This window comes from Aedes albopictus, chromosome 1, assembly GCF_035046485.1.
Source record: "Aedes albopictus strain Foshan chromosome 1, AalbF5, whole genome shotgun sequence".
NCBI classification, from domain to species: Eukaryota; Metazoa; Arthropoda; class Insecta; order Diptera; family Culicidae; genus Aedes; species Aedes albopictus.
Genome location: NC_085136.1, coordinates 187496846 through 187516102, shown reverse-complemented (window position 1 = coordinate 187516102; position 19257 = coordinate 187496846). Strand labels below are relative to the sequence as shown.

The 19257-nt window shown below is 36.0% G+C and overlaps 1 protein-coding gene across 1 annotated transcript; it reads left to right on the top strand.

Moving 5' to 3' along the window:
• Positions 1-2473: 2473 nt before the first annotated feature.
• Positions 2474-18575, top strand: LOC109423121 (E3 ubiquitin-protein ligase RING1). The gene is made up of 3 exons (XM_019698026.3): positions 2474-3496; positions 14026-14198; positions 14266-18575. Exons 1-3 carry the CDS (start codon positions 2524-2526, stop codon positions 14308-14310), a joined length of 1191 nt encoding a protein of 396 aa, XP_019553571.3. The 5' UTR covers positions 2474-2523; the 3' UTR covers positions 14311-18575.
• The last annotated feature ends 682 nt before the right edge of the window (positions 18576-19257 follow it).

Here is a 19257-nt window from a genome sequence, read left to right as displayed (position 1 = left end):
TCAGAATTTCTCACAGTTCCTCAGAATTTCTCCCGTTTTTGCCAAAGTGTGATCTGGCACCAATGTCGAACTGCAAAGTGTTGCGTGTGCTGAATGAAAATTGCAAGTTTGGGGATGTCTTTCAACATATTTCGTCGATCATCGATAAAAAGAGTAACTCAGAATCTCTCAAAGGTGCTCTCGTTTGCAGTGTCTTGCCCCTAGGGTGGATCCCGAGGTGAATCCAAAATACGCACGTTTTGCCCCTAGGCTTGCAACGAGCGAACGGCCGCGCTGTAAACACTCAGAGCTAGGGGCAAGACAGATCTAACGAGAGAAAATCTGTGTTCGAAGTGTTGCTCAGAATGTGATCTGACACCAATGTCAAACTGCAAAGTGTTGCGTGTGCTGAATGAAAATTACAGTTTTGGGGATGTCTTTCAGCAAATTTCGTCGATCATCGACAAAAAGAGTTACTCAGAATTTCTCTGAGTTGCTCTCATTTGCACAGTGTCTTGCCCTCGGTCTTGCCCCTAGACTCAGAAATAGAAAAATCGTTCTGGTGAAATGTTTTTGGCGTGTAGTTTATGCGAGGTATGCACTTCAAACGGAATCGCTCAAGAAATTTTCGTTCAGTGCATTATTTTTCCGTGACCGGAATGGTCAAGAAATTTAACACAGCAAGCCCCATTTGATTTGACGTTTCGTTTCAGCTCCGTACTAGGATCCGGAATAAAGCGACGCTTTATTATTTCTTGAGCGATTCCTTGCCTAAATTTCCCACGCATCGAGATAGGGTTTATTCACAAATGTCATAACGCCAAAATTGGCCTTTTTTGACACCCACCCACCCCTTCGTAATATTGTTTATATGGGAAGAAAATTGTTTTGTTCGAGCTGTAACACCATGAAGTACACCCACCCACCCCCTCCAGCGTTATGACATTTGTGAACAAGCCCATAGGGAACGTTCAAAAATTACGTCCAACATTTTGGGGGGAGGGGGGGGTCTAAGAAAGTGTGACAGTACATGTATTAGGTATAGGAAAATAGCGTGACAGAGGGGGCAGGGGGGGTCTAGAAATCCCGAAAAACGATGGACGTAATAAATGAATCTTCCCATAGGCCAAGAAATTTCTTGCGATCAGCGTATCAAAAACTGTGTACACAGTGCTTAATGTATGGACCCTTTTTCATTTCCCGCAGTGGTGTCAAGTTGTTTGTTGACGTTCCTCAGTGCTTCTCGCGGCTCGTTCTAAAAAGGTACACGCTAACCTGAAACTACCCATCGACTGGGTCGATTCGACCCGGATTTTTATGTTGTTAGCAGTTGTCAAAATCCGGGTAACCCGAAAACCCAGATTCGCTGAATTTGGGTAAAGATCTGCACGCTAGTTTGAGAATACCCATTAATGGGTATTTTAGTACCCATTTCGAACTAAAGTGGCTTAACCCATTTAATGGGTATTTGCCGTTTACCCATTAATGGGTATTCGCGCCAAACTTCATAAAATGGGTATTTCTTACTCTTGTTTTTTGTACACAAAATGGGTAAAAATACCTCATTATTTCAAGAACGATTTTGGAGTTTGAGGTTAGGTTTATCCCTCGGTTTATTCAATGGTTTATTGAAATTAAGTTTGGAAAATAACGACGAATTTAATAATTTTCAGTAAAATAATAGTATATTTTCGTCTATTGCAGTATCAAATTTATTTTTCTGGACCGAAACGTATCTTCCAAGAACCGCTCCCATTGCTTCCAGCAAATCCAAACTTCTCTCGAGGAACTTAGCCATCTGCAATTAGAAACGTATTTTGCTGGGAATATTCACAAAAAAAATATTCACTGATGTTACTTACGGTTCGAAAAGTAATTATGAAAATGTTTCCTGTACATATTATTCACTTTTATATATTTTTTTCAATCGACGAAACCAAAAACAAAAAGTTTAAAAAACGGTAGGCTCAGAATTTTCACAACTGACATGCGTACTATTTACCCATTATTATAGTCAGAGGCGAAACTTCACAATGGGGTTAAAATACCCATTATTTGTTTTCATAAAAATACCCATCTTTTGACAGCTCAGTACTGAATCAAAAAATGGGTACGAGAAACCCATTTAATGGGTATTTTCAAACTAGCGTGTGGGTAATCGGCACTTTGTCACTTTTCGGCTTGAGAATATGACGGCGGTCAGGAGAACGCTGGAAGCTATGAATGTTTTCGCGAAAAATATGCCGATAAATGACGGGAAAACAGTGGAATTATTCCGGGGAACTGTTTTCCAGTGAATAGCACGTGGCAACTGAGAGCTTTTTAATCAAAATCTAATTTGGAAATAAATTAACAAAATCAAGGCCCCGGAGGAGCTGGGTATCGTTTACCCAGATTTTGCCACCAACATCGGTAACCCAGATTTGAGTAAAGGGGCCTTTACTCAGTTTAGAGTAACTGCATTTTTGCTCAGTCTGGGTCGCTGTGACATCAATCTGGGTAACTGAGGGTTAGCGTGTAAATAAAAAGTTTTTGTGGTGAAAAATGGCGTCTTTGGAACCGCTTCAGAATAAAACTTGGGATTTATCCCTGTACGAGCTCAACCGGACACCACAGGAAGCGATAACGGATAACACAGAGATTGCGGTTTCGCCTCGCAGCTTGCACAGTGAGTTGATGTGTCCGATTTGTCTGGATATGCTGAAGAAAACTATGACAACAAAAGAGTGTTTGCATCGGTTTTGTTCCGACTGTATCATTACGGCGCTGCGCTCGGGGAACAAGGAATGTCCTACTTGTAGGAAAAAGCTGGTGTCTAAGAGATCGCTTCGACCGGACCCTAATTTTGATTTGTTGATATCGAAGATTTATCCCAGCAGAGATGAATACGAAGCCCACCAAGAACGAGTGTTGGCCAAATTCAATCAAAGTCATTCCCAGCAAGCTTTAGTTCATTCGATTAACGAGGGAATCAAGTTGCAATCTCAAAACAGACCGAATCGCAAACAAAAAAGTGAAAATGATTTAACGGCCGCAGCAGCTGCAGCAACAAATGCGTCTCCTGCTTCTGCTGCCCCGGTTGTTGCAGCGAATGCAGCCCAACCTGCGGTGGCCAACGCGAATGGAACCGCTCCGGAGGCAGTCAATCGAGAAGGGTCATCAAACAGCCAGGCTGGCGGTGAGTCTATTCCTCCATCGTCTAATCCACCGTCGGTTAGGAGCACTCCCTCTCCAGTGCCGTCCAATGTCAGTTCGGCCAGCAAGGCCAAACGGGCTCGGTCGGTTCTGACGTCGGAAAAATCCGAAGAATCGGAAAGCAACAGCGAGATGGACGGACGGACTGAGGAAAATGATTCCAATTTGGACACGGAAGGCGAGGGAAATTCCGAGCATGGCAGCGACGAAATAGAGCTTGTATTTAAGCCACATCCGACCGAGATGGCCGGGGACAATCCGCTGCTGAAGGCGTTGAAGGAAAATTCGGTCCGCTACATTAAGACCACGTCTAATGCTACAGGTAAAGATGAATACGTTTTTGACTTTTTTCTTCTCTTTCATTAAACTTGTATAGAAAAACGCTTGAAGTTATAACATAAATTGATGATATTTTTTTGTGAAAACATAGATTTTTGTGTTTTTATATAGAAATTTTTAGCCCTAAGCTGGTTCATCTCTTGAATATTAACAATTTCCGTCCCACGACATTGAACGACTATTTCTATGCCAGAGCGTTTCCGAAAAAGTGCTGGATCAAAAGTTATTGCAATTTAAGTCAATTTTTAGAAATCTATTAAAAAAAATAGTTGGTTTTTGATTTATTTTTTTTATAGTTTCATCATTTGAAACCAGTAGTTATGATTTAGAATAACCTTATTAGGTTAAAATTGTATAATTTGTCGTCGGATGGAACTGTTCCGTTCATTCGAAATGATCTGTGACATCAAATGATTGAAATTTGTGTAAGTACTAACTAACTTAGCCAGCATCCGTAAAGTACTACATTTATAGTCCAGTATGGCAAATATTAGTGTAAGCACTTCTTTCGTTTTGTTACCCGACATAATTACTGCAATTTGACTGACTAAATTCTATAGACATGACCCCATGGATAACATTTGCATGTAAAAGCTTTGCTGATGTGACTTTCCTATTAAGTAACTCTCTCATCTCATGTTTGTCTTCAAAACCCTGTCGAGCTTAGAAAAAATATGTTAATGATTAATGCATTACAAGGTTCGAATTCCTATAGAATGACATCATTTATTCGCACTACAATACCATTGGAGATAGTATCACATTGGCTGATTGCAGTACACATGCAAGAAACCTCCCTTTTTCTGCTATCCGCAACCCGGGGACGCGCCCTGTTGGATTTCGAAAGCCTCGGAGAATATTACAAAACTTCAATGGCATTCCCACACAATGAACTACATTGCCCATTCAGGGATCTGACAGGGCCTATTACCCTCCCTCAATTTGCAATATTCTCACCAACTCACTCGGAATTATATTTTCCCGGCACCTAATGATTTTGACAAATGTTCGATACACTATGCAGCTGCATGATCAGTATGCACTACCCGTCATAAGTACGGACTCACAAAAAGTATTGCAACAATATTGCATCACCCTGAATTACCTCGATATCTCCAAAACCTGAGGACTTACAAAGATGCTGTCTTCAGGAAAGTTATTCAGAAGACCAAAAGCAACAACTTTTCTGAACACGGCATTTTTGTAGGTGTTCTGGTTTTAGAGATATCGAGGTGAGTCTGGGTGATGCAATATTGTTGCAATACTTTTTGTGAGTCCGTACTTATGACGGGTAGTGTAACTATATCAGATGACTTTAAGATCTGGTTTTTACAGAACTGTTTGCCATTGCTTATACATTCAGCTATTTTAAACATAACTGCAAAGTACATCGGCCACATGTCCGAAATTAAAGCTTCCTAGAAGATACAATCCAAGCCCAGGGCTTATCGACAAAAAGTTTAATTTTTACAAATAATTCTTAGGCTGTAGTGAGTCACTCACTCAGTGGCGTAGCTAGGAATTTGGAGGCCCGGTGCGGAACCAAATTACTGGGCCCTCATGAAAATTACAGATGTACATATTTTACTATGATAAATCTATATACATTTTACTCTCGAATGATCGCGCTGTTGTGTTTTGTACAAAACGTTGAAAGACTTTTGTACTCTGCATTAGCATTTACTGGCAGTGGTGGCCAACTAACTGACGGAAGGGTAGTCTACCTGGGATTTTATCAATGATATTCTCAATAATTCTCAAGAAATTCCAGGAAAAATTATTACAAAAAATACTCCTATGATTGTTTTTGAATCATATATTCTTCCGAGAAGTTACATCGGAATTCCGGAAGTCCTTCTTCTAGAATTTCTTTAAACATTCTTCCGTGGTTTCTTTCAGGAGATCCTCCAAATTTTGATTTCAATTTCAAGTTAAGTATTTTTCTATTGATTCTTCAAGAATTTCTCAAATATTCCCTCACATAACTCTTTTAGAGATTTCTCGAAAAAAAATAGCATTTCCTCAAGCATTCATCGTTCATCTTGGCGTGCTTTTGAAGATTTCTTCATATTTTTTTTCAAGGATTCCTTCAAACATTATTGCAACGCTTTTATTCGAAAAATTTTTGTAAAGAATTTTCAAGGAGTTTCTCTAAGGTTTTAATAAAAGATTTATTCTAGAATGCCTCCAGGAAATTTCTAAAGTGTCCATTGGATAATAATTAAAAAAACATTCTCCAAGGATTCCTACAGAAGTTTCTCTAAGAAAATGCTCAGAGGAGCTTCTGTTCTGTAGGAATCCTTTTGAAAAATCCTTCTGGAATTCCTCCAACGAATTCATTAATATTCATGCGCACTAGGAGTTCTCCCAAGGATTCTTTCAGGAATCTTAACTACACAGATCGAAAAAAGAATGTAAAATTTTGTGTAAATTATGATGCACATAATTGGAGCGTGGGATATCGTAGAAGTTTACATGACATATGATGTAAAGTTCATGAAATATCATGTAAACTTCCATTATATGTCATGTAATTCAACATGACTCTGAGAGTTTACATGACATATAACACAAATTTACATGATATGTCATGTAAATCATCATAACATTAAGTTTACATGAGTAAAATGAAGTTTACATGACGTGTAAATCTCATTATTTTTATCTGTGTAGCATTCCTCTGGAAACTCCTTTGAGGATTTCGATTTTTTGAAAGACTCCATAATTTTTGCGATTTTTCAAAAGACTCCATCAAAACTCTTTCGAGAAACCTTTTGGAAAATCATTCCATAAAGCATCTCAGTCAAGAATTTTTCAAAAATTTATTAATGATTCCTCTAGAAATTTCTCCAAAAAATCGTTAAAAAATTGAATGTGAATTCCTGGTAGGGTCAACATTCTCTTGGTAATCTTACAATCCCAAACTCATCCTATTCGAAAACAAAGCGATTACGACACCGATTGATTACGCATTTTTTGTTATAATTCGTGCCTCCTAAGACTGTTTGCCACTTTCTGCAGGAATTCTAGAATGCCTATCTATCCCTTAAGTGATTAATGCAAAGCTAAGATTTCATAGAGGATATCCATCGGGAATTTTTCAGGAATCGCTTCAAGAGTTCCTACGGGAATTTTTTCCAAGGAATTATTAATTATTTCTTCAAAAAAAGCCCTTTAAAAATTATCAAAAGATTATTTGAGAATTTCTTCAAGGATCCTGTTAGAAATTCCTTCTTGTTTAATTTATTTAATATTTTTTCAACGATTCAACGAGGATGACTTGTGGGATTTTCTCAGGGGTTGCTTTAGGATTTTTTCCAAGGTTTTATTCAAAGTTCTAAAGGGATTTCTTCAAAGAGGCTTTTAGAAATTGCTCCAGAAGATTCTAACACTATTTCCTCCAAGAAATTCTTTAGGAATTCTTTCAGAGGATGCTTTGAGTGTTTTGCAAGAAATACTAAAGAAATTTCTCCAAAAAGCCATTCAAGGATTCAGCAACTGCATCTTTAGAAATTCAAATAAACAAATATAAGAATTCTTTCAAGAATCTTTCAAGAATTCTCACAGAAGTTCCTCCAAGAAATTCTATTGAAATATCGTAAAACATTTTTAGAAATTGCTTTGTGAATTTTTGGGAAATTGTCTGTGAACTTCTCTGGTAATCACCTTATTTTTATGGAAATGCTTTAGGTATTTCCTTTGAAATTTTCTTCGTTGTAAATTCTCGTTTTTTTTTAATTCACAAGAGTATATCTCATGTAACTTTAAACATAATAACCGACGGAGTTCCGTAAGGAAGTATCAAAATAAATTTCCAGAGGAATTTCCAAAAGAATTTTCTGAGGAATTGCCAAAGAAGTTTTCAAAAAAAAATTGCCACTTAAATGTACACACAAATTGACTAAGGAACTATTGAAAGAATTGCAAAGATAATTGTCAGATATATCAGCAAAGGGACGGCCGGTGAAACTTTCAATGAACTTCCAACAATACTTATCCAGTAGGAGTTCCCTAATAAATTTTCAAAGTAATTGCATAAAGAATTTCGAAAAGTAATGCTGTAGATATTTTCAAACATAATTTCCCAAATCAATTCCAGGAAATTTACAAAAGAATTACCGAATCAAATTCCGAAGGAATCGCCGAAACAGTTTTCGAAAACATTCTTCAAAAGAAAAATAAAAATAATCGCCAGATTAATTTTCAAAGTAAATGCCAAATAAATAAACCAACCAATTCCCGTAGGAAATGGCAAAAAAGTTTCCAGAAGAGTGTGAAAGTTGTTCCCAAAGTAATTAGCAATGGATTTTTCAAGTTGCAGACGAAATTTCTGATGAAATTTCCATAGCAATAAAAATCTGAAGAATTCCGCAAAGCCATTGCTGAAGCATTTCCGAGAATTGATTAAAGAAATTTCCAAAGGAATTGCTTAACAATTTCTCAAAAGAGTTGCTGCAGAAATTTTCAATGAGACTTCTAACGGAGATTAAAAAAAAACTTTTTTTTTTACCAAATGGAATAGCGAGCTCAGTTTTCAACATAATAGCGAAGACAGTTTTCAAAAGAATTGCTGAAGAAATTTTCTATAAATAATGTAGAATGAATTCAGAAAAAAAATACATAAAAGGTATTTCCGGAGGAAATTTTCAGAATAGTTGCTGAAGGGATTTCTAAATATTTTTTTAAGTTATTCCTTAACGAATTGCTGCACTAATTTTCAAAGTAATTACTGAAAAAGATTCAAAAGAAATTTCCAATGAAAAAGTTCAGAAATTGTAATGAAAAAATGTAAAAAAAATTCCAATAATTCTCACAGAAATTCTTCCAAGAAATTCTACTGGGATACTTTCAATGAAACCTTTAGGTATTCTTCTCCAAGAATTCTATCTTGGATTTTTTTACGATTATTCTATCATTTACTTCAACGTTTTCTTAAAAGATTTCGTTCGAAATTGCTTTTCTGAAGCGATTGCTTCAGAAACTCCTCCAAGCGTTTCTGAACGAATTTCTTTAATAATGTATATTCCCAATAGTTCCATAAAAATTATCTTAAAAATTTCCACAAACGATTCTTTTAGGGCCACTCCACATAATCACTTTAGAAATTTTCCAGAGGAATCCATTAAGATTTCCATCAAAATTCCAGTGAAGATTTAAACTTTTTCTACAAGGACTTGTTCAACCTACGTTACATAGATTCGTTCAGGGATTTCTCGAAGTTTTCCTTCAGATATCCCTACAAGGATGAACACATTCATCCCCAAAGGGTTCCTACAGAAATTCCTCCAAGGAAATATATAGGAATTCTTTTAAAGATTATTTTTTAATTTGCTCCAAAGAATTCGAGAGGAATTCTTTGGGGCTTCCGCCATTGATTTTTTGAGAGATAATCTAGGTATTTTATCATAAATTCTTCTAAAAACCCGCTTGCTATCAAATTTTTTTCAGGAATCCTTTACGAAAATCCTCAAAGTATTCCTAGTATTTCAAGTACTACTTCATAGTACTGTAGTAATCCTTCAAGAATGTCATCAAAGATACCCCAAAAATCATGATTCATTCCGAATACATCTTGGAATTCATCTAGACGATTCTCCAAAGATTCCTTTCCAATTTTTTTTTCGAAAATCTCCCAAGGATCCATTCACGTATGCCTCCAAACATGATCTCCGAAATACATTCAATATATTTTCTATGCGGAACACCCACAAGATATCTTCTTGGAGAAACCTTTAAATCTAAAGGAATCCTTGGAGAAATTCCTTAAGGGTGATCTAAAGGATTCCTTGATAGACTTCATGAAACAATCCTTAATGGACTTTAAGAAGGAATTCGAAGAAATATTTCTGGAATAATGCTTGTAGAAATGCCTAAAAAAATCATAAAGCAATTCCTGAAGGATTTCTTGAAAAGTTCCTGAAGAAAAGCTTGCAGGTATCATTGTAAGTATTCCTGAATCAATGCTTAAAAGAATTTCTGATGCAATCCCTGAAAAAATTTCTGAAGTTAATCTTAGAGGAATGTTTGTAGAACTCTTTGACGTAACTGGGGATTTTTTTTTTATTACCGTACGGGTTTGGGCCGAAGAGTCTCAGATTTTCATGAAACTTTTTCCACATGCAGGGCTCATGGATATATGAGCAAAAAAAAAATTGAGGAACATTCAGGGTCGCCTATTTTCCCGGAAAACTCAGGTGATTTTTTTTTTGTTTTCCCCTGCCACTACTTACTTTAAAAAATCATAACTCAAGAACGAAGCATCGTAGAAACAAAGTTTTTTCTAGAAAATGAAAGCAAATTTTCTCAGAAATTCAAAAAATATATGAAATGGAAAAAGTTTTCCACAAATTTTTTTACCGTTGAGAAAATTCATAAAGAAAAGCCGGAAAACTATGTCCGAACTCGTGGAAAATTTTGAAAAAAAAATAATTTGAGAAAGTAATTTCATAAGCTTTGATCGCTGAAATTTTTGGAATGCACTTAATTTTCGTTCCTGAGCTATGGCAAATTTTGTGAAAAATGCCCATATAATATAGGCTTACATGGTCATTTTCACATAATTGACCATAACTCAGTAACGAGAAAAAAGTACATTCCAAAAATTCCAGCAATCAAAGCTTATAAAATTACATTCCCAAAAATATTTTTTTGAAAATTTTCCACGAGTTCGGACATAGTTTTTCCGGCTTTTCTTTATAAATTTTCTCAACGGTGGAAAATTTTGTGGAAAACTTTTTTCACCTCATATTTTTTTTGATTCCTGAGAAAATTTGCTTTCATTTTCATTAAAAACTTTTTTTCTACGATGCTTCGTTCTTGAGTTATGATTTTTCGAAGAAAAGGCTTTTATGGCACATTTGGACATTTTTCAACAAAATTGACCATAACTCAAAAACGGAAAATAGTGCATTCCAAAAATTTCAGCGATTGAAGCTTATGAAATAACCTTCTCAAAAATATTCTTTCGAAAATTTTCCACGAGTTCAGGCATAATTTTTCCGGCTTTTATTTACGAATTTTGTAACTATGTCATTATTTGTATGTTGTTCATTAAATATTTAGTTCATTATATTAAAATAGCAAATCATTTACAATTAATAGAAGCCTTAGAAACTTTGAACCAGCCTAAGCCATGTTCACCGCCAAAATGTTCATTTGTTCATCCGCCACTTTTCGTTTGCGCTAAAAACTAAATGAGTCCCCACTGCAAAATGCGCGCAATTTTACGAAAAGTGTCAGCACTATGCCTTTTTGGCTGCAGGTCACATGTGCGTGTTGGCTATAGTGGGAACTCATTTAACTGTCCGTCTTAAGAGGTGCTACTCGTGAGTTCTGATGAAAGTTCATGCAAAAGGCGATTTCAATCTTTTAGACTGGTCCAATATTTTATTAATAATTAAAGAGATTATTTTATAGAAGATTACGAAAAACACTAAATGAACAAACTACATATGTATACCCGTTACAATTTTCTCAACTGTGGAAAATTTTGTGGGAAACTTTTTCCAGTTCATATATATATATTTTTTGATTTCTGAGAAAATTTGCTTTCTTTTTAAAAAAAAACTTTGTTTCTACGATGCTTCGTTCTTGTGTTATGATTTTTCAAAGTAAGTAGTGTCAGGGGAAAACAAAAAAAATCCACCTGAGTTTTCCGGGAAACTAGGCGACCCTGAATTTTCCTCATTTTGTTTTTGCTCATATATCCATGAGCCCTGCATGTGGAAAAAGTTTCATGAAAATCTGAGACCCTTCGGCCCAATTTTTACGATAATGAAAAAAAATGCCCAACTGTTATACAAATTAGGTATAAAAGTTATTCCCGAAGGCAAGGTAAGTATTTACCTTGCCCAAAGGAATTCCCGCAGAAACCCTTCAAGGAATATTTGGAAAGAAATACTTGATGGAATACGTTGATTGCACTTGTTTTTTTATACGAGAGCAAAAATAATCGACTAACTATTGTTATTACGGGTTTGACGTGACATGTGTTCAGATCTTAATTTTCATAAATGGGGCTACTGAATTTTCTTAAGCTATGTTAACAGTTATGTTTGGTCCTGTGGTTAGGATATCAGGGACGTTTTCATAATGTTCATGAATTTTACTTCCAAATCAGTACTGAATTTCGTAAAATTCAATTGTAATTTCTAGCACATTTTTTTGTATTTTGGGCCCCTGTAGGTAAAAAGAGTAATCATCAAACTAATCAAAACTAAACTAACTAAACTACTTGAATAAAATGTTCACATTCAAAATTGTCCACAATAGGACTACAAATCAGCCATCTGTGTGATCCATTCCAAAAACTATTGATAATCACGAAGGGGCCCCTACATACCTATCAGCAGATCTACAAGTATTGAACTTATACTCATCGGAAACTATCGCTTTTTAAAAAAACTTTATTCAAACTAGTGTTAGTAACCTTCTCTGATTTGGAGGCCCTCTGAACTCGGGGGCCCGGTGCGGACCGCACCCTCCGCACCCCCCTTGCTACGCCACTGCACTCACTACACATTCGGTATTTTTGTTTCGGAACCAAATCTGGATAACTGTTGATAGTGTTTGTATAGTTCAACCCACAAATTTCCCAAATGGAGGAGAACGCGCCTCTGGAGCCGACCTACTAATAGTTCAACCCATTCAACTGGATAACATGTCATTGGAGCATCAACTATTTACATTGAGTCGAGTGCATGTGAATGCATCAGTTTTGCCGACCCATTTTGACGTAGGACTACGTTTGCCTTTTTGAGCACATATTTTTTTTGCTGTTGTTTTATTTAATCTTTTCGGTGCTATCCCTTTGAGACTATGAAGTTGGAAAGGACGGATGAAGAGAAAAAATATGGACGGGAAAGACAAGATTTGCAGGTGAAGAGAATTCATAAGCGGACCGGTGGTGAAGCACTGATGAAAATAAAGCAAACCGTGAGTTGAAGCTGGGCCGGTGATTTCCGATTTTTCAGGTGCAAAGCTCGAAACCAAGCAGCCCATTCAACGCATATTTCACATGTATCACGCCGGATTTCCGGAATGGGCGAATCAGATCCAGTACGAACAATTAATCTATGTGATTGAAGTTTAAAATACTTTAATGTTTAGTTTGTTACATTCACAATTTCAAATAGGGTATCGCGCCACTTGGGCGGTGGCTTCTATATTCGTCTGTTTTCCACTATAACTTAGTCAATTTTGAACCAATTGGCTTGAAATGTTGCACACGGGTAGATACTATACCTATCTTATGGCATTCCAAAAGTTGTGTCAATTGGTTCAAATTTGACTGAGTTATAGTGGAAAACAGACGAATATAGAAGCCACCGCCGAAGTGGCGCGATTCCCTAGTTTGTTCTGGTTCAACGTTTTGAACATGTTTTAATTATTCGCATATTTTGCATTCCAACAATTGTACATAATCTTCATTAAAGGGGGAATAACTGTAGTGGCTTTGTCCACTCGGTAAAACTGCCAAACTCTTGAAATGAATTCTCAAGTTTTCAAGTAATACAGATGATGTAAATAGAAATAAAGAACAAAGGTCAGTACTGATTTGACTATGAACGTACTCGGTCCTATGTTGTTTGCATTTGATGATTTCTATCATAAATTACCGGTTATAACAAAAATTATATTTCAAAAGTAACTGCATCATATACATCTAATTTCGTTTATCCTGAGTTCGACGAAAATCAGCGGAGCAACCATGGGGAGTAAAGGGTTTACATACAATACATAATTTTACTTATGTTTACACGATTGTATGTGATCTTTTATGTTATATTATATTATGTTTTCTGAAAAGATATAGGGTTTTTATGCCCTTTTGATTGAAATTGGTTCTTTCAAATGGGATTTTCCCCATCTTAATCCTCATTAAGAATAAAGTCAGATGAGGTATAAATAAATAAACAAATAAACTTCTGTTAACTGCATAATCTGAAAGTATACTAGCAATACGAACAGTGAAAAAATGCAAATCGGTCAACAAATTTTCAATTTGTCATCCAATTGTCATCCTTATGAAGGATGCGCGCTGTAAACTTGGTTCTAGTGCTCCATCCTTTTCCCCGGCAAAAACAGCAAGTGTATTAAATATGCAACTATAGGCAGCACACTAAGTCATAATTTATATTATTCCGTAGTATTTCAATATCACAACAATAATATTTTGCTAGAACGCAATAAAATTGACCTGCTTAAGTTTCTTGATTTTCATTACCTAGTCTTCCCTAATACCTTTTAGTTTTAAAAGTGGGCAATTTTATTGTGTTCTAGGTTTTGTCTATTTCAGATTCGCGATGCGTAATCGATTAAGTCTGTCACTACTGAGCGGGATTGATCATTTATAATTAGTAAGCTATTCAAAATAAACCAATTTTTTTTCCATGGTAAGTTACTTTTACTTATGAAACATCCTAGGAAAACTTCATATATGATTATCATTGCATGATCTTTAACGCTGCATTAATATTAGATAATTCTAAAATGCTCTTTCGATTCTTGCAGTGGACCATCTCAGCAAATACTTGGCCATGCGTCTCACACTGGACCTGGAAACCGAACTTCCCGAGGCCTACCGATTGGTGAATTTCTGCATCTACATCGCTCCCCAACCGTCGCAGCTGGTTGTTCTGAGTGGAAACCAGACGCTCTCGCAGGTTAACGAAAAATTTTGGAAGGTAAAGATGGTGTTTTCTCGGGTTTTGGAAGTTACTTTTTCTCATTCATTTTTGTTTTCTTACCTAGGTCAATAAGCCCCTCGAGATGTACTACTCCTGGAAGAAATCCTAGGGAACCGCCTAACATCCGAAGCGTAGTGGGTGATAGAGAAACACACTCGCACTCGTCGTAGAAGTGGTATAGTATTATTCGCTGCATTAAGTATTGCAATGCATTGTACCGTTGCAGAACTCCCCCGGATACAAAAGTTACATTTCTCCATTATCTTTGGGATAATTTCGTACAGTAGAAGTCGATGTGTATTGTAAATAGTACAGTTGCAAATGGGTTTTATTGAACATCATACTAGTATAGGCGCCTTCCAGGCTTTGGTACGTGTTCTTAATTAGGTTTCTTGGTAGATTATCGTGACGGTTAACAGAATTTTATTTTAGTTCGTTCTTGAAAGTTTCAAATGATAAACAATTCAATTATGTCTAAACAGTTTTATGAAGTGTAGGTAAAAAATGTAAAGAATAAATCATGATGATAGTGAAAGACATGTTGTTTTAGCAATTTGCTTTCTTTAAAAGCTACCAAATTACGGTAACTGGTATATATTCACACACTTGCCTGCTTTCCAAGAAAGTCAAATAGGGTCCTTTTTGCTGACTTTGACGCCGGTCGCTATGCTTGAAAGCCTTAGGTCTACTAAACGACCTTTGTGCAAAACAACGTACCAGATTTGAAAACTTTGACCCTTGACCAGTACGATTTTACAATGTAGCATGCTTGTGGATGTCACCTACCAAAATCTATACAATCGTCCTCATCGCGAAGCTGGGTCCAGAGAACCTGAACCTATGGAGCACAAGCACGTTTACGATCCTTTAGGCGCTGTCCATAAACTACGTAGACTCATTTTTGGCTATTTCAGACACCCCTCCCTCCTCGTAGACGCTTTTTCATACAAAATATTCGAAATTTGTATGGACCATTCAGGTAAACCTTGACCAGAACCCCCCTTCTTCCCTCCGAGTCTACGCAGTTTATGGATAGCCCTTAGTAATTAGGAAAAGTGAAAGGATATTTGCAGAGACTCAAATAACTTTGCCTGCTCTAATAATATGCCCATTTGTAGCACTTTCTTTCAGCACAGTCTTCCTTAGATAAGGTCGATAAATTACGTCACGCAAAAATTGCCCATTTTCCAACCCCCTACCCACTATGTTACACTTTTTGTATGAGACCTCAACATTTTTTGAATGGGTCGTCATACTTTTCTGAACCACCCATTCCACTTTCCTCTCGCAGCGGCTGCCATGAACGACTCAGTTGAGAGCACCGTCGGGTATTTGGAATGGAGTCGAAGTTGGTTCGACGAAAAGAGTAGAGGCATTATTCGAATGTCTCATGATGCAGCATGGTCGTCCGCGCTGCAGTATGAGACCCGACAGAACGTCGTAAGCGGAAGAGAAAGCAGCAGACCTGTCTCTTCCGGGAGAAGAATAAAAAAGCTCTCAGCTAATAACTGTGAAAGGAGGGTACTAAATATTTACTGGATGACAGATTAAAATTTTGAACACAGTGCCAAAGAAAGGAAGCCTTGCTCCGCAATAATTGTAATGCAATAACATCAAATAAACAACAAATATTGAATTTACCAGATATTGTAAGACTGTTTAACAGTGAGATAGTTCTGTCTACTAGGTATCAGTTCATGCGAACAGAAAGCCTCTTACGTTCTAAGATGCTGAGATAAGGAACCAGATAGCTGATAAAGTTTTCAGAAGGTTCTAGGTACAATCAGGAATGCGTTCTTTAGTGGGATTTTGAATTGAAATATCTCAAATATATTTGCCGCATGGTAATAGTATTTAACATATGTTGAAGTTGAGAGTTCATGTTAGTATAACAATATTCATCCTTGTTGATAAGAATGATATCAACCATATATAAAAAAGTAATGTGTTCTTCAAAAAAAAAAACTATCTCCTCATAGCTATAAAATAGAAAAATAAAGCAAAATGATCCAAGCAGCTATCAGTCTTACATACCATTCGATACCTTTTGATTTTTTTTTGCTGTCAGAGAGTACAAAGTTCGAAGATTCAAAGTAAAAATTGACATTCTCATTTTTTCATTGATTTGTGCTTCGCCACATTGATTGTCAACTGAATGCCTCTCTATTTTCATTCAATTCACTGTCATGAGTAATTTCTTGCACATTGTAAAATAATCACTTTCTGTTAACAAACGCAAAATTCGACTTGATGAACAAATGGAACAGATGGTCAGTATTCCAATTAATTACTGTATCCAAGTTTTGTGGTGATTGGAAGTTTATGGGAGTTATGGTCTAGTTTTTTTTTCTTAGTGAAAATTGTCAGTGACAGAAAAACGAATGAAGCGAAAAAAATCATTCACCATAATGAATTTTATTTTGATCCTTCAGTTGAGAATTTTCAAAATTCGCGTTAATTTCACTCATTGCAAATGAAAATTTTAAACTCTGTTGTATGTTACACATACCGTCTTTCGAAGTGACATTGTATTACGAGTCTGGGTCGAAATTTAGAGGCAAGTCAGATTTCTCGAGAGAACATCTCCACTCAAAATGTTGTTCAGTATTGCTCATAATTGCTTTATTATTTCCCATTCATGTTAAAATGTGATCTGGCAGTAGTGTTGATCCAAGACGTGTTGCGTTTTCAAAATGAAAAGGAAAACGGCTCGAATACATTCGACCGGCTGTGAGAAAATTCGTCCATATGATTTCATTAAGACAGTTTGTTTCTAGCAGTTTTCTTTGAAAGATCATAACTCAAGAACGAAGCATCTTCTTGAGTTATGGTTTTTCAAAGAAAACGGCTCATATGACACATCTGGACAATTTTTACAGAATTGGTCATAACTCAAGAACGAAAAATAAGCACATCTTCAAAATTTTACAGAATATAGGTTAAAAAAAATCCTTTCCAAAAATATTTTTTGAGAATTTTTCCGGACTTTGTAAATAATTTTTCCGACTTTTACAACCACATTTCCTCAACAGTGATAAAATTTGCTTATGATTTCACAAAATAAACTTTGTATGTACGATACTTCGTTCTTGAGTTATACCGGCTCATTTGGCAAATCTGGACTACTTCTATAACTTAGTAACGAAAAAAAAAACACATCTTGAAAGTTTTACAGAATATTTTTTGGGATTTTTTCCGCACTTCGAAAATAGTTTTTCCGACTTTTCTATCCGATTTTCTGGGGAAAACAATTTCAATACAATTTTTTTTGAATTGTTGAGAAAATTTGCGTATGGTTTCACAAAAGTCGAGTCATTGTCAAGTAGACGGGCTTAGGGGCGATTTCTTCACCCTGGCTTAAGCGTTAAACCAGGTTTAACTATATGAGTTGCGGTCTTCGGCAACATTCATCATTGAGATCTGAAGAATTCAATTTGGCTTTGACTCTATGACTTTATTCATGTGTGGAAGCTCTACAACGTGGAGAACTTTTTTTGCAAATTCTCCATAGTAATTCCCATACAAACCTGTTTTGCTCTTGGGCCACCATTAAATCACCACCGAAATGGCTGAAAATTTGACAGGACTCTAGTTTTGCACCAAGGATTGTAATAAACATATGGAAGCTTTGAGTTTTTAACATTTTTGAAGTCTGAACTACGCTAGGCTACAGTTGTCTTTGCCTCCGCGAGTCTATGGTATCTATAGTGTCTATAGTTAAGTGGCTACCGCTTGTGATACATATGCAGAAGGTCCAGGCTCGTCCTTTTCCTGCTACTTTGCATTTTTCTATCTACTCTTCTCTCCCCACTAACAAACACTTCTTCCCGTGACAATCGTGGAGAAGTAGAGGTGGTCTTAGTTACAAAATAAAAATGCAAACTTTAGACTTTTTTTTTTGAAAATTGTGTACCTATGGGCGAAAACATACTTTCATGTTTGAAGAGAACATTATTGAACAATTTTCAACTAATCTCACCTTCAACGGCTATATGTGTATTACATAATATTCTGAAAAATAATTACTGAAGAAATAATTACTTATGTGTGCTGTTCAGGTAACATAGACTCTGAAAAGAGCATAAATTCACGCAATGCAACTGAAAACAGTAAAATGAGTTATACCTAATATTCCTATAGTTTATGTTCGTTCCACACATCACAATAAGCTCAAAAGTAGAAGAATGGTCCACGCCAATGGTGAACCAAGGGCCTGCGTACATTACCTACTCAAATAGTTCTAATAGACACACAAGCTGCGACGGTACAGTGCATAATGCTCGTGAAGTTAGGTTTATATTTCACTTCTTTCGGTGTAGAATATTCGTGTGTACTAATAAATTTAAATTTAAATATTTAAAAAGTTTCCCTGAATGCTTATGTGTGTATTTTATTTATCCGAAAATAATGATTCCCATGTAAAGATTATTTCAAGAATATCCCACTGGAATTTTCCAGGCATTACTCAAAAAATTCTTGGAGTAATCTTCTAAGAATTCCTTAGAGTATCCAAAAACCAAGCTCATTTTAAAATTCGACTAAAATTTAGTAACAAGCATTGTCTTTTAAAAAATATTCAGATATCTTTCAAGATCTCGTTCCATTCGGGCTCGAATTAAGGTTTTCTCAAGGGATTTCCTTTAATATATCTATGGGTTTTTCCAGTTCCCTTTAAAAATTATCTAGGATTTCTAGAAAATTTATCTAAAATTCAATAGCCTTTGGTATTTTTCTTTTGGGATTTTGTCTGACGCGTTGGTACAGATATATCTTTAAAAACGCCTTGTGGATTGCTACAGCGACTGCGTTAGAAATTCTTCAATAAAATATTTAAAAAAAAGTTGAACCTATGCTCTGGTAAAACGTATTTAAATTTACTGGCAAAAAGCTTACAATAATCGAGATAAGTCGCGTTGATTTACGAATTAAAAGCTCTGTTTTCGCTCCGAAATCAACTAGTCCATTTCAGTTGAAAGTAACATAAATTTACCATTCTCGCGGATTTCACGCGAATTCATTTCAATAATCGCGCGGATAAAAATTTTGCGCACGTGGA

What these genes read in the sequence shown, in the direction of transcription:
- LOC109423121 (XM_019698026.3), top strand. Translation starts at nt 2,524, where the DNA reads ATGGCGTCTTTGGAACCGCTTCAGAATAAAACTTGGGATTTATCCCTG. An exon ending in GACCACGTCTAATGCTACAG is followed by an intron (nt 3,497 to 14,025) that starts GTAAAGATGAAT and finishes CGATTCTTGCAG; the next exon opens with TGGACCATCTCAGCAAATAC. An exon ending in TTAACGAAAAATTTTGGAAG is followed by an intron (nt 14,199 to 14,265) that starts GTAAAGATGGTG and finishes TTTCTTACCTAG; the next exon opens with GTCAATAAGCCCCTCGAGAT.